The following is a 16,934-nucleotide window of genomic DNA, read 5'->3' as shown; positions in this document are numbered from 1 at the left end:
ACATTCTCACAAACGTTCGGCCCGATAAAACTCAGTCATTTATCCACAGCAGCACCGCAGAGTACAATCACTGATGCGCGGTTTCACATCTGCGGTCCCAAATCTCGGTAAAGCAGATGTTTAACTCTGAGCCCCTGGGAGGTCAGCTGACAGCCCCCAAAAAATCTTGCATGATGAAAGAGGTGATTTAAAAACTGTCACACAGCTCTGAAAATCCCATCCAGAGTTACGGTTCGGTTTCCTTAAGCTTTCATCACATGCATAGATTAATTACTTAAATACTTTATTGAGGAGGACTCTAAATCTTTACGGATTCAACGATATCAAACAGGAGGATTTGCCATTTGGTTTTGGGGATTTATTTGATTAGAAAGTATTCTAGATATTGCAAATAAAGCAAGTTGGATGTTGGACTCTGGTCTCCTTTCGTTGCAGGTTTGTAGATTTGTCAATATAGCCAGAAAATAAATCAGCAAAACTTTCAGTTCTTAAAATTCTCATGGCGTCTTCTGCATTTGTGTGCACAGCAGTAATCAGCGGCGTTACTTGCCCCCTTGTCCCGCTTGTTGGCCAAACAATCACGCAATCAACTGTGATTTCTGCAGCTGATTCTAAGGGACAGCTTGTCAGGCAGCATCACACTGAGTAATGTGTTGCTGCATCCATCTCATTAAAATGATCACTGTGTTTTAAGCTGAGCTCCTCTGACCAACATGTGCTGTGTTTGATTAGCGGGATGAGAACATATCTGCCCACATTTCTGCCAAAATCCTGTTTACTAGTAAAAGGAGATCTGTTCTCATTTAGTCTAATCCAATCTAAAACCAATTTGGGTAATTTGGCCGCACAGAATTCGAACATTTCAGGAGATGAAGAAAGTGAACTGGTTCCTTGCTGAGAGACGGGCAGTTAAAGACAAAGCTGGCTGTCTCGCCAGGACTGTTTGAGGACTATCCAGGATTGCGATTCATGCTGGTTTGCTTGCCGCGGAACATTTGCTATCAATTTGGTCAAATCAAAGTCTATGTTTAGCAGTTTCTACGAGCAACAAGTTCAAAACATCAAAAACAGAATGTTTTTTCCTAAGTGCTTCTTTGTTCTTTTGTTTCATCCCCAAATTAGTCTACCTCTCCTTTTTACCACCCACCCCTCTCTTCCAGGCTCCAGCTGAATCAAATTTGATTTAATATCCCTGCAGGATGCTGTAGTATCTAATGAATGGGCTCGGCCGTGCAAAACAGCCTCGGCATTTCTCTCGGTGCAAAAAAGCCCCCAAAACTTTGCTACCAGGGACCATCACAGAGCTGGTTTATCTTCCTCTATGCAGGAGTTGACAGCTCAGTTCATTCATCCGTAGCATACGTTTGGTGTTACACATCGTCCTTTATGCAGAGGGGTGCAGGAAGAGCACAGCTGATTTGTTGCGAGTAGATCCACAATTTTCACTGTTTCATTCATCCCAAAACGCGGAGTCCCCGTTTCCAAGCCTCCTTCTGTCCCAGTGCCCTGTACTGTATTTAGATGAGTGTAATAACAGTGCAGCAGAAGGCAAGTGGCCCACAGGGTTATGCATAAGTACTGCAGTATCAGGTCTCTGCAGACTTTAGACAAAGTAAGGACATCTAAAAGCACATTTTAAACCAGAATGTAAATGTTAAGTCTTTTGTCTTTCAACTATTGTGTTTTCTTTGCAGATCAACTATGAGGGTATGAAGTCACTGTAATACTACACCACATTATTGTAGAATACACTGGAGCTCAGTTTCACACTATTATATTTCCATTTTTGCGATATTTTAGGATGAAAGATATCTGAGCTTGTGATGGGCCCTGCGACGGGCTGGAGAAATAATGTCCAGGGTGTATCCATGCTGGGATGCAGTTGATCTCCCCCTGACTCTACACAGGAATAAACAGGTATAGATACTGGACTGATGGACTGCTGGGAACAAACAGCCTTAGTCTGCTGCAGAAGAGACAACAGGCACCGAATGAAGGCACGTGCCATGCAGTCTGTAGCGCATGATTCATGAAGTCAGGGGTCAATACTGCCCTGTCAGGTCAACTTGTGAGGAGCAGCACATTGCAGAGAGCAGACGTGTGTGCAGGTGACCTTCAGCAATAAAGACGGAGTCATCACCACTCTGTTCCCATGTTTTTCACAACAAGCCGGGAGAAAAAGTGCTGCGCTTGTCCCTTCAGCACACGATAGAAGCGATAGTATAGAGTAACTGCCTACTGGGACCTGCACGGAGGATCGCATTGCAGGGTCACTGCAATACAGCAGAATGCAACGTTCACTCACTTTGCTCGTGCTTTGGAAATTACTCACCCACTTGAAAGTATGCATGTTTTCAACTTGATTCACTCGCACAATAGAAGCCTTTCACCAAAAAGAAGACTGAAGTCGACTTTTTACACTGAATAACCTACACAGCATTTTTCAAGCATCTGTTTAACAACTCAGACTTGCTTGGGGGTCGGGGGGGGGACAGTTGTTTTGTTAGAACTAACTGCTTTTGTGCCTGAGCACTCAGTATCTAGGTTAATTGACTGAAAGCGTACTCGGGTGTAGTATGCACAGCTGTGACCCCCTAAATAGATGTGTACGTTGGCATCTCTACCTCTGATGGCGTGTCTACATGTTGTTTGTTAGCATCTTGCTGTGGACACACTGCCTCCCCTTCCCAGTGACGCAGACCAGTACTGTGGTGATACTGCAGTCACAGCCAAAACAAAAGCATAACCTCTAGAGGTAAACAGCTCATTCTAGTCCAGACACAGTGTCACTTCAACTGAGGAGTAATAAACTTAATTTGTTAAAGAAACCCTTTTTAGAGAACTAGATTTTATGCACATAGTGAAACAGCTGCCTGTTGATCTGTAGTATTAACCACATTGAAACAGAAACAGAAAATAAAAAATACCCCCGGGTGGTAAAAGTCAGTCAGAGTTGGAGATACTGAGAGAGACCGTTTAGATAAAATATAACATTCATTCACAACAGACACACCTTTTTTTTTTGTTAATCCTAATGGACAAATTACACTACTTTTAGAACATTAAACAGTACCAGTATACCAAAAGGCTATAGCTAAATGTGACAACTGTGGTTTTTATACATTATTTATCAACAATTATAACTGAAAAGGTTGCAGCACTAGTTAAAACTGCAAATGGAAAGACTCAAGGTGAGCATGTAAGGTGCCTGCCAGGCCTCATAAAAAGTGTTTTTTTGTTCCCTAAACAGAAGGCAGGATCCTGAACATCCTCAAATAGTTTAGGCATGCTATGAAAAAACCTGTAACGCCACTGATAGTCACAAATATCTGTGTATGTAGTCAAAATTTGGGTTATTACTAATATTCCGGTTACTGAAACATTCGGAATACTCCGTTTCCATGAGTGAGCAAACAAGGTTATTCCTGTATACATGGTGATTAATCATTCGGGATATCCCGATCAAAACAGCGACGCGCGGAGAACGTGATGACGCAATTAGCATCAATGCTGCTTAGCGCAACTTTTCGCTCACCTTCTTGTAAATCTCACTATCCCGGTACTTTCTACCGTCTACAAATGCCAAAATGTTCATATCCTTCATTACATTTATGAAGGGATTAGTCTCCTCCTCACTCCAAAAGTGTGGCGTGGTCTTGCGTTTCGCCGTGTTTAGAAGAACTTCCTGGACTCATAGGACCAGGATTCCTTGCGAACAGAGCATGCGCAGAAAACAAATTCATGTTCCGTTTGATGGGGATATCCCGCTTGACGTTTATATGACCGAATATTCGGGTTTTAAAAGGAGTAACCCAGGGGTCATATTCAGGTTTTTAAAAACCGGAATATGAGCAAATTCGGGTTATTCAAAGGGGTTATTGGTGTTTACATGGCCGTGCAAATTCGGTTTATTGCCAATATTCGGGTTTTAAAAGGGTTATTGAGTGCATGTAAACGCAGTCTGTGATCGTTTGTGCCCGGTTATATGACGTGGTCGGTATTTATCCATCAGATAGTTTACAAGGGATCAAAATGAAAATGGGGTTAATTTGATGAATGTTACTGCTTACCCTAAAAAAAAAGCTAAGCTGTAAAAAAGATCCCAATCTGGGATGTCTCCCTGGGTTCATGTGGAGGCTGCAGTCCTCGTGTAGTGGACCCGGGTTTCCTGTCCCGGCCTGAAAACCTTTGATGCATGCATTTTACCTCTCTATCTCCCTCTCTGACCCCGTTTCCCTGTCTGGCTGCTTTCAATGAGGGCCACTAGAGCCATAAAATCTGATAAACATCCACAGGATGGAAATAAAGAACACTCATCCACACTGCATCCAGCGTCGACAACATGTGTTACAACTGCTAAAGTAACATGTTGGGAACCTACACAATATTAGGCAGGGTTTTTAAATGGTACGGTTGATCAGTGTATTACAGTGCCCTTTTTTTCCATTAGCATTTATAGAAAGCCTCTAAAGGCCGCTTCAAATCAGTGCACATTGCATGTCCCTGATTACAGGATATTTTTAAACCAGTGTTGGTGATATGCATGTAACAATGCCTGCTTTGATGATGCTTTTCTCAAACATATGATGCCTAAAAAGGAACATGGGAATAAAATAAACTATAAAGAAACCCTGTAAACCATTAAAATAAAATAAAAAAAAGTGTATTACCAGATCTTCAATGATCTCCTTTACAGCAGCAACCACCAGGATAAAGAGCAGCGGCACCAGCGTGGTCCAGCGGCCAGTCGGAGACACGTCTGGAATTTGCTAAAGAAGACACAACATGGGGAGGTTAAGTCATGGTTTGGACTTATTACTTATTATTTTCTATAAATCCTGGTCATGTTTGAAATAGTACTAGGTTCACTGGTAAAAGGTTAGAAAGGGTAGAAAAGGCTGATGCAGTCCAGCAGAACATGTTGCACAGCAGTCGTCTCAGATCATTTGCTAGTTTGACGTTTCATCAGCAGTGCTGCTGGAAACCTACAAGTCTCACATGAACCTTAAGCGCAAATCATGTTGACAGACAAGTTAATGTACTGATGTTATATTACCTCACCCTGAACCCTAAAAAGGTCCAAACAGAAAAATAAAGAGACTCTCTTAGTGTTAGGCCTGTGTTGAAAAAAATCGATTTTCCAATTCTAAATCGATTCTCATATTAATTCCTAAAAATCGATTCATATGTCTAAAGATCGATTTTTATTTACTTATTTTTTTTTTTTTTTATTTATGTATTTTTTTTCATCATTACATTACAACTTTTGGTTATTTTTTTGTTTATCCCCAAAAAATGAATGTTTTGTTGGACACGAGAATAACTGGTGCCATGTTTTTGCCTTTAAATATGTTTAAAGGTATGAAAACATTAAAGTTTTCAGTTATAATTGCATAAATTGTCTATATTTTATTACTTTATATACTGTCTTGGGGTTACATTTGCAAAAAATGCTAAAAACCAAATGCTCAAAAATTAAAAACCAAAATAGACCGAAAAAGGAACAAATAAAAACGGAATGTGGGAAAAAATAAAACGGATTTCATGCGTCTCTGTTTGCTGCCCTGGATCTGTCTGATAATTCTGACCCACACGATGTTTCTGAAAGCAGTTCTATCAGCATTCTGGGAGCTGATTGGTCCTTACAGCATGATTAGCTGCCAATACTTGCTGTTGAATCTCAACATAATACTAGTAGTAATATTTTGCATAACTACAGTCATATAATTCATGCAACAGCTCAAAAAACAGTTTTAATAACACTAACCCAAATCAATATCGGAATCAAATCGAATCTTGATAATCGATTCTGAATCTTAAGAATCGGAATCGAATTGATTCTTGACATTTGAATCGATCCCCAGCCCTACTTAGTGTAAACCTAATCAAAAACATCTGCAAATAAACAAGTTAAAAGAAAAATAAGTGTGCTAGACATCTAAACATAAACAAGCTGCTATTACACCCTCATGATTTAACACTTTAATACAAACATAGTTCAAGATGAGCTAAAAATGACATGCTATACTGCAACTGGGAAGCGAGGACAAATACATCTTATAGCCCTCATTTGCATAGATGTTTTATTCAGGTCACAATAACGACAGGGCGGGTCATGAAGATTCACCCTTTCTTCTTTTCAAAGGACACTGGCGCGAGTCTCCTCCACAGAGCTCTCATTAAAGTGGGATAGCCTGTCTGCTCACATATTAAGTCCAAAAGTGAAGTCTATGGATCCTTTTTTTTTTTGTCTCTAATATCTACTCTCTACAGGGAAGCTTTCAACGCCTGAGATAAAAATGTCCACTCCGTTGACTCATGGAGTAATAGTTGGCAGCTGAAGCTTAAGGTGTGCTTGAGAGGAATTAACGCCGATTTATACAAGAAACACGCCCCAAATCTCCTCGGCGGTAAAGAGGTTTGGGTCCACTAGATCAAAACGGTGCCAATCATGGTGAGATCTCTAGCTACTGCTGAGCTGTAGTCAATAGATGAACAGAACTGATTTCAAGCCAACCCTGCTGCTCTATTTGTTTCTACATGCACAGCGCCGTCTCGGTATGGGTCCGTCAGAGGAACGTGGAGAACCCAAACACAGCCAGCAGCAGCGGCCAGGACGCACATTTCATACAACTCGTGTAATATGAGTAGGCCTGTGTTGAAAAAATCAATTTCCCAATTCTAAATCGATTCTCATATTAATTCCTAAAAATCGATTCATATGTCTAAAGATCGATTTTTTTATTTTTTTTTTTATGTATTTTTTTTTTTCATCATTAGAACACAACTTTTGGTTATTTTTTGTTTATCCCCAAAAAAGGAATGTTTTGTTGGACACGAGAATAACTGGTGCCATGTTTTTGCCTTTAAATATGTTTAAAGGTATGAAAACATTAAAGTGTTTATAATTGCATAAATTGTCTATATTTCATTACTTTAAATTACTTTTAATCGTGGCTGTCACATGTGAAGGAAGCTGATGTAGAACTAGAAGATTATGAATTATTCACTACTAATAGAACAAACAGACAGGGTGGAGGGGTTGCGCTGTATGTACATAAAACTTTCAAAACGGAAAAAGTTGAATCCATGTCAATAAGTGTAGAAAATATCATGGAAATGGTTACAGTTGAAATTAGTATTGATAGATATAAAAGTATAATCATCAGTTGTGTATATAGAACTCCGGGGTCTTGTCCAGATATATTTAACGATAATATAGGACATCTATTTGATAAGAAAGTGGAGAATAAGATATTTGTTTGTGGCGACTTTAATTTAGATTTGTTGAATGCAAATGAGTACAAAAAGACAAGAGATTTTCTGGATACAATGTATTGCTTAAGTTTATTTCCTACTATCCTCAAACCAACTAGAATATCAACACATAGTGCTACACTGATTGATAATATTTTTTTCAATGATATTGGGAGTAAAGTTACGAGTGGTATACTTGTGAATGATATAACGGACCATCTTCCGGTCTTTTTAATTGTACAGAATGGAACCCGGATGACAACTCAAACTACAAGTACTAAATGGATTCGTAAAAAATCTTTTGTAACCTTGGGGGCCCTAAAAAGGGATTTATCCAGACAAAATTGGTATCAGGTGTATTCCCATCAAGATCCAAATAAGGCATATGATGAATTCATGAATATCTTTATGTTGTTATTTGACAAACATTGTCCCTTACAACAACAGAGAATTTATAAATATGATGAGAAGCCCTGGATCACCAAAGGGTTAGACAATGCCTGTAAAAAGAAAAATGCATTGTACAAGAAATTTTTAAAACATAGAACTAAGGATGCAGAAAACAGATATAAAAAATACAAAAACAAATTAATCACAATCATGCGAGCTAGTAAGAAGAATTATTATAATAAACTGTTAGAATTACATAAAAGCAACACGCAAAAGACATGGAAAATATTAAGTAATATCATAAATAAAAGCAAAAACAAGTATGACTATCCAAATTATTTTGTTGATAACAATAAGCAAAATGTAAATACACTCAAGGATATTGTTAATGAATTTAATGATTATTTTATAAATGTTGGGCACAATTTGGCGATGCAAATTTCTGACCCAAAAATTAAAGATGATGTCAGTGAAAAGAATATTGATATTAATCCAAATACTATATTTTTGACTAAAGTGGACGAGAATGAATTGATTGAAGTAGTAAATAAATTAAAAAATAAAAAGTCAACAGATCATAATGACATCGATATGAACTTAATAAAAAATTTAATTCCATCCATAGCAAAACCATTAACGTATATTTGTAACCAGTCACTTCAAAAAGGCATATTTCCCAAAAAAATGAAAATTGCAAAGGTCATTCCTATCTTTAAAAATGGTAATAGGCACAACTTTTCTAACTATCGACCAATTTCTCTACTTACTCAATTTTCTAAAATACTTGAGACATTATTTGCACACAGACTGGAGGATTTCATAGAAAAACATCACCTACTGAGTGACCAGCAATATGGTTTTAGAACAAATCGCTCTACCACAATGGCAGTTATGGAACTCATTGACAATATTTCGACAAATACTGATAATAAGGAACATACAGTCGGGGTTTTCATCGACTTAAAGAAGGCTTTTGACACCCTTGATCACACAATATTATTAAATAAGCTTGAAAGATATGGGTTTAGGGGGGTCGCAAAGGCATGGATTAAAAATTATTTAGAAGACCGTTATCAATATGTCCAGATAAATAATGAAAAGTCTGAACAAAGGATGGTGACATGTGGGGTACCACAAGGCTCAGTATTAGGCCCAAAGCTCTTCTCACTGTACATTAATGATATTTGCAAAGTATCCTGTATACTAAATTGTATTTTATTTGCTGATGATACAAACCTTTTTTTTTCAGGTAAACACTTAGAAAAGCTCCTAAATACAGTAGAAACTGAACTTAAGAAAATAAAAAGGTGGTTTGATGTGAATAAGTTATCATTAAATATAAGTAAAACTAAATTTATTATTTTTGGAAATCGACCTATTAACCAAAGTGTACAAATCACTATTGATAATGTGGAAGTGGAAAGAGTTTTTGTTAATAAGTTTCTTGGAGTGGTTATTGATCATAAGCTGTGCTGGAAGCCTCACGTTAACTTCTTAAAAAACAAAATATCAAAAACCATTGCAATTCTATATAAATGTAAAAATATTCTAACATTAAACGCATTAAAACTCCTGTATCAATCTTTAATAAAACCATATATAACATACTGTATAGAAGTATGGGGACACACATTTAAGACAATCACGAAACCAATATTCTTACTTCAAAAAAAAGCAATGCGACTCATAAACAAAGTTGGATACAAGCACCCAACCAATCAATTATTTATAGATTCAAATGAGCTTAAATTCAATGAACTGGTGGACTTCAAAACTGCACAGCTCATGTTCAAAATCAACAATAACATGCTGCCAGACTGTATCCAAAATATGTTCCATTTAAGACAAAGCCATTACAACCTCAGAGGGGAAAGTATATACAGAAAATCAACAATCAGAACCAACACCAAACTAAGATGCACTACAGTGGCAGCGGTGGATGTATGGAATAAATTAGATATAGATTTGAAATTATGTAGAACTTTAACTTTATTTAAAAAAACATTGAAAAGAAGGATGATTTCCTTATATTAAATTAATGAGTGGCTTGATGTTGATTTGGGTATTTATTTATTTAATTGGTGATTTGCTTTGATATTTTAAGGATGAAGGTAACATGTAGACTGCACCTTTATTTTAAAAATCTTTTATTTTTTGAGGAATGTTTGTTATCCCTACAGAGGCAATTTGTTTTACGGGCAGTCTTTCTCTTACTTTTTGCTTTTATTTTATTAATTTAATTAATCTTTTTGAGGGTAGGCAAATAATAAGCTTTGCTTCAGCCTACCCCTTTTTCGGTCTAGATGTTATTTGGTTATTTGTATACTGGAAACTTTTTTTGTTATGTTATCTTTGAACAATTGAACGTTTTCTTGTTGTCAGTTTTACTCTTGGTTTTTTATTTATTTTTTTTTATGTCATGACCGAAAATAAACTAAACTAAACACATAAATACTGTCTTGGGGTTACATTTGCAAAAAATGCTAAAAACCAAATGCTCAAAAATTAAAAACCAAAATAGACCGAAAATGGAACAAATAAAAACGGAATGTGGGAAAAAATAAAACCGATTTCATCCGTCTTTGTTTGCTGCCCTGGATCTGTTTGGTAATTCTGCCCCACGATGTTTCTGAAAGCAGTTCTATCAGCATTCTGGGAGCTGATTGGTCCTTACAGCATCATTAGCTGCAATACTTGCTGTTGAATCTCAATATAATACTAATAGTAATATTTTGCATAACTACAGTCATATAATTCATGCAACAGCTCAAAAAACTGTTTTAATAACACTAACCTAAATCAATATCGGAATCGAATCAAATCGGATCGAATCAAATCTTGATAATCGATTCTGAATCTTAAGAATCGGAATCGAATCGATTCTTGACATTTGAATCGATCCCCAGCCCTAAATATGAGGTGAGTAAGTCTGATTTCCTTTCCAGGCAGGCACACATAGTATCCCATGTTTCATCCATTGTCAGGATGACAATTTATTTAAAAGACTGTGTATGTGTGTGTGTGTGTGTGTGTGTGTGTGTGTGTGTGTGTGTGTGTGTGTGTGTGTGTGTGTGTGTAAGCTTATCTGTGTGCATATGGAATTACAGATATGACCTTTAGAGGAATGGTATCTAGGTTGTGGCAAACAGTGTGAGGGCATAAAAAAAGAAACACATTAATTAACAAAAGGGTGAATTATAAATATAAAGTCATGTGTGTGTTTATATCTGTGTTAGAAGCAGCCAACCCCGCCCCACGTCTTACCTGCAGCAGAGCAATGAAGAGAAAGAAAGCATTGGCCGCCCTCCTGAACTGGGAGTAGAGGAATCGAGGAAGGAAGGTGAGGACGTTATATTTGGCTGTGCTGAAGAGCGAATCAAGGGTGGGGCGAGAGGAGACAAGAGGAAGGAAAACAAAAACAGGTTAGCTATCACATCTGTTGACACAAGGACAGATAAAACTAATACATAGGAATATAGTCTCGTTAACCATTTCCTCCCACCTTGTTGTAGCTGCAGAAATGTGAGTGTGTGTTTGTGCGTGAGAGGCTGACAAACAGCCGACACCAGCGAACTCAATAATAACAATAAAGAATAATTAGAGGGAAGACGGCAGCTGACAGGGGGGGCATAAAGAACCCCTGGCAGATGTGAGCTACGCTGCCTGTGGGGCTGTGGGACTGCAGATGATGCTGGGATATTGAGCATTGAGGAGAAGTCAGCAGCGGCCCACAGTTAGACCTCCAGCAGTCTGATTTACAGCTCAGTTAAAGAGGCCAGTCAGAACAGCCACTTTAGGAGAAGATATATGCTGAGTTGCATGCCAGGCGGCTGGCAACGCTGTGCACACTCAGCTGCACAAAACTTACAGATTGATAAAAAGAAATTAGAATACTGTAGATTCTTATTCATGTAAAGGCAAGTAAACTTAAAAGAAGTCAACACTGCTGTTTTACTCCAATTATAATTAATCACAGTGTTTAGTCACCCTTTGTCTTGTCGGTTATCAATTTTTTTGACCTTTTTTTTCCCAGACCACATGACAAAAGAAAAAAAAAAAGATTTCTAAAATTAAGTTAATCATGTTCAACCATTGATGCATGGATATATAACATTTAGTGGATGACTGTGGATCTTGCATGTCATTTCCATGCGGTGCACCGAGGATCAAGACGAGGATATGAGAGGAGAACCTGTATGCAGAGTATGGGCCAAATGAGGCTAGTAACCATTTCACATTTGAGATCAGAACACAAGCATATCTCTAATACATACTGCATATCTAAACAAAAGAAAAAGAAAAAAAAAAACAGACACACATACATCAATTTAACCCCCCAATGCTCTGGTTCATGCGTTGGTTATAATCCATTGTGAATAATTGGATGTGCATGATTGATCCGGTCTGGTGCAAAGTGCTAAAGTATCATGGCTCATGGACTACTTTTATGCGTCGTCTCGCATGCATAATGACATAATGTCACACAGCAGCAGCAGATTCAGATCACTAGCCTCGCTCATCATCACTGCCGACGTTCCCCTCGCCACATCAGCATGCAGGGAAACCTTAGCAGCATCCTTGATGGCCCACACTTGGGAAGCAGGTATCACTTATGTCAGCTACTAAAACATGATTTCTCACCTCCTGAAGCTCCTAATAACTACCCTGGTGAAAACCTGCTTCCTGCAGGTCAGCAAGTGTTATCTGCAGATATTTGACCATAAAGTAATAACCATATGCCACATGCCAACTGCTAGCTGCCAGTGTGTACACATTCAGTCCATTTACATAATTCCTTTGGAGGAGCCTAAAAAATTCAGGAATATTACAAATTTAAATAAGAACAAGCTATTGAAATATGGAAAAGGGGAGGGAAAAAAGGAAAAGAAAAAAGCATTTAAGCGTGCAATGGATTTCTAAGGACATTAATACGGGAGTGATTTACTGCTAGTGGTGTAATATTGTCATGCATTTGTAATTTGTTAAAATAAAGTATTCATTAAAGGCCGACTCTGAGGAACAGAGACAGGCAGACGATCTTCACTTTGTCAACAAATGGACAAAACATTTTGTTTTTAAAGTTTAAAAGTAAAATCTCTCCCTTTGACCCAGTAATTTGTCCAAGTTGGGTTTTCTTCTTTGGATGAGATTCTAGGAGGGTGACACTCAGACAAATAAATCCCACAAGACGAGATTTTCACAAGAATTACATTAATTCGTAAAACGCTCTTCAGTGAGAACACCGCCCTCTGAAGCAGTACCTTGTCAAAATTTCAGAATTGTTGCTTTTGTTTTGTGAAAAGTGTAATAAGCTACTGTCAAGGCCTGTCGGCAGGATGAATGGAGGCAAAAAAACAATCATTTTTCATTGGTCGGCATCTTCAATGTCAGAATATCTGAAGGGCTGAGAAGGAATGACAACAGTATAAAGTCATGAGGTTTAGTCATAAGGCTTTATCGTCCTAACTTTCTGTGGACTATTTTACAGACCTGTTTAAGGCCAAAAATGGGTGTTAACAAACAGAATGAAACAGGAAAAAGCAGGAATTATCTGAGGTTCAAAATGTTTATACAGAAATAAAAGCCAAATTAAACTTTAGAATCGATGTTTTGTTTCCTATTTCCAAATCATTCCAACTTTTTCCGATGTTGGGTTGCATTTGCATCAGTTTTCCAAGTGAATACATCATGGAATACAAATATTTGCTATATTCATATAAACGGTAAGATATGGTTGAGAACAGTAACGTAGGTTCTGTGCAACCAGAACGGCAAAGAAAGCTTGAAGCGCCTGCTCTGACTGCACCAGTAATCCATAGTGAGAATGTATTAGTATGTTTATCTGCACCTTTGCACACAAGTCTTATTGACACACTGGGTGTCATATCCAGAGTTTGATATTTGATATTTGCAAGGTTAAACATAAAACAAATGTGTATTTCTGTTACAGGTGTAAAATTATGGCATGGACAAAGCAAGGAACTGAAAAGTTGCACAAGTTTGTATCAGCTTAAGAAAAAGTTTAAAAAAAGAAAAGATAAGTGCCTACAAAAAAGAAGAAGGAGAAAGAGAAAAAATAGATAGAAGAGTGGTATTTTTGTTTGTTTTCTTGTTATAAATATGTGTATAGATAGATTGGTGTTCAGTAAGTCAACGTAATGGTATTAACAGAGAGGGGCAGGTATCATAAGTTTTCTTCTTCCTGCTCCTTTTCTTTCATGGTGATAATGTGTACTTCATGGAATTTTGTACAACATTATTAAGAACATATACCATGAATGGAATAAATGAAATGAAATGAAATATTGAATGATAGCATGCAACTGTTATGAGAAACTTAAAATATCATGAATTTTCCACCTTGTGCAATGAAGAGGACGTATAAATTCCACCTACCCATAATTCAATTAGGGTTGAGAGAATAAGGCCAACAAGAATAAACTGCTTAACCAATTTTATGTGAGTTGGTCATTGTGTGTTTCTGCCTCATGTCACTCTTTATCCATTCATACATTGGCTGCCCAATGTTTTACACAAAAGCAGCATTAAACGGATGCTCAACAGTTGGATAGTTTGCAAAGCCACGCCCGTTTCCAACAGGGTAAACTGTCAACATCTCAATGATTAATCACCTTTACATTACACCCACATCTGCCACCAACCGGTGCAGCTGAATAAACAACCCACAGCAGCCTTTTAACCACTATGGCGTCTATCATTTCACAGATGCTGCATTTGGAGAATGAGATCAGGTTAGACCATGAAATGTGCGAGTTTTTTTCCGTGTGCTCCAAAGATTACATTCACCATCTATAAACACACCCTGTCCCTGTAAGAGCCCCCACAGGTCACTCCGATACAGCAACCAATCTTGTTGAACAAATTGGATCTTTAGAGCAGCCTTCAAGACCTGAGGCGAGGGTTTGGCCACAATTTGGAATTAAAATTTAAAGCACAAAGAACTACCGGTGCTCTAAAACAGTCAGAGATGCTACAGTAGCAGAAATATGAGCACATTAAACTTCTAAATGTTTCTAAATGTTGCTAAATGTCTGCAAAGCGAACCCCCATAAATGCATTTTCTATGAATGCCACGATTAAGCTCTGCTTCGTCATGCAAAGTTCCAACAAATAAAATCAACCAGCAGCTAGTGGTTACTTAGCAGTGATTCTTTTATGGGATAAACAGAATACATTCAGTATTTACTGCTGCTTCATTTAGCCTCTCAGAAAACAAACTAGGAGAAATCCTGCATCAATTTTCTAAGAGTTGAGTCATATCAAAGGAGGAAAAGAGCAATTTTGTGAGCTGCCTTGAATCGGATGTTTGTCATGCTAATATAGCATGAAACTAACCTCAACAAATTGTATAATAAACATATAATTGCATATCATAGACTTGTTTCGTTCCAGTACTATTCCTGTTCACTTCACAACCATGTCTGTGCAAGCACATACTGTACATATCTCAAGTTGGTCATGCAGTAGGAATACTAACTAATACTATTTGACGGCCTGCCTGAACAATGCTGACCTTTAATGCAAAAACAGTGCACTCCTCCAAGAGGAGCAACTGGATAAAAAGGTCAGTCCGGAACATCTGCAGTAATGCATCGCCGGGGACAAAAACCTTGAAGGTATTTAGCAAATATTTTATAGCTACGGGTGTCGTTTTGGCTATACATAAAAAAATACAATTAAAAAAAATGGCTTCTTTCTCCCCAGATGCTCATTTTAAGTCAGTGAATGCATTAAAACTACTTCTAAGAATGTTGAGCAGCATCTTTTTAGTAAAAACATCTATTATCCACTTACCGCTTTGCATGCACATGAGATAAAAGCAAAGATTGCTCATTAAAATGGAAAATAATTTTCATAGTGAGGCGTAAAATGGCCCTAAAATTTTAAAATGGTAATCTTGTCTGATATTAAAACATTTTACCAGGCTGACATTTCAGCAGCTTCTGGGCAGCAAAGACTTGCCTTAAATAAGATCCTTTGTTTATGGATTTGAGTGTTGTTTTTTTTTTTCAGCACTCATACGAAGCAGCCAAGAGCGCAATTTTCAGTTAAGTGCCAGTATTATATCTGGTACAGCAATTCATGTGGAGTACTAGATGTTCCTACTTGCTTTTAAGCTAATTCTTACATGTCGTATCTATTACAGGTCCCTGTGTACGTCGCAAATCCATCGGCTCCTGAGATGCTCCCATCGTTCTCATCCACCTTAAGGTACTTCTATGAATAATCTTACCTGACACGATTGTTGCAAAACTTTGTGAACTGTGGCTGGTTGAGGTATATCAATCGGGCATCTTCTTGGTCAGCCAAGGATGTCTTCTCAGATGTGTCCTCTGTCTTTTCATATCCTGCAGCAGACAAGGATACATTTTAGTAAAAAAAAAAAAAAAAAAACACCTTAAGCACAAACAAAAGGAAGATGAAAAGGCGTTTTGTAGTCTTTGAGTTGTTATGTGTCTGAAATTCCCCAAAGGAATCTTTGGAGTACAGAAAAGATAAGCCAGTAACTCTTGCACAGTGTGAAATCTATGGAGCATTTTAGTTAACCCTGACACTTTAGACCTTAGAGAATTTTTCACATTTATTATTAACAACGTTTGGTCATTTGTGGCCCATGCACTTCATAGGATTTCTTTTTGTTATCCAGCTCAAAGGCTATCACAGACAATGAAAAGTGTTCGTAACTACAACTCTGTGCCTTTTATTTCACGAAACCTGTGATTAAGTGAACAATATCTTAATCCAACAGGTAGAACCAGCCCGCAGCCCTGGAGGAGACGTGGGAATTGATCCACAGTACATCTGCCTCAACTTTGGCATATATGACTGCAGTGCAACATTCAAATGACGTGTATCAGAAAGTCCAGTGTGGCAGTGTGAAGATAAACCTCCTTTTCTGGACACCAAACTGCTGCCTCATGTGAGCAAGTACAGCTACATTACACAACAAAACGTTTACACTGATTACTTGCGACACATTCAAACGCCTAATCTCCAGAGATTACCCTGTAACTATTTGAGAGCTACTTGCTTCTGGAAATCTTTGATTAACGCTGGGAATGTCCTGTCCAGGGTGACATCCTGCTGGCCAGAAGCCAGAGAACCTAGCTGACCCAATTAGCTGCTGGACTACGATGTAGAGAAAATACAAAGAGGTACCGAACCGTTTATGTTTATTTCGGATGCTTTTGTTTCTCCAACAACGTGTGTTTTTTATGCATCAAACTTTAGGAACAATGGCCAGACCCAGTTTACTTTCATATATG

The 16,934-nt window shown here is 37.8% G+C and overlaps 1 protein-coding gene across 4 annotated transcripts in view; it reads right to left on the bottom strand.

Annotated features, from left to right (window-relative positions):
* Window positions 1-16,934, bottom strand: part of atp8a1 (ATPase phospholipid transporting 8A1) — a 112,217-nt gene that overhangs the window by 75,457 nt on the left and 19,826 nt on the right. For all 4 annotated transcript variants that reach the window (XR_009782884.1, XM_061724921.1, XM_061724919.1 and 1 more), the window contains exons 2-4: window positions 15,902-16,016; window positions 10,912-11,011; window positions 4,671-4,769 (exon numbers count right to left, since the gene is read on the bottom strand). Coding sequence is in view for 3 of the 4 variants with exons in the window: in XM_061724921.1 (XP_061580905.1) it covers window positions 4,671-4,769; window positions 10,912-11,011; window positions 15,902-16,016 (314 nt within the window). In the remaining variant the exon portion in view is untranslated. The remainder of the gene's footprint in view (window positions 1-4,670; window positions 4,770-10,911; window positions 11,012-15,901; window positions 16,017-16,934) is intronic.

Source organism: Cololabis saira, chromosome 7 (assembly GCF_033807715.1).
Source record: "Cololabis saira isolate AMF1-May2022 chromosome 7, fColSai1.1, whole genome shotgun sequence".
NCBI lineage: Eukaryota > Metazoa > Chordata > Actinopteri > Beloniformes > Belonidae > Cololabis > Cololabis saira.
Note: the sequence above shows the minus strand (reverse complement) of the source record. Positions and strands in the feature narration are given on the sequence as shown.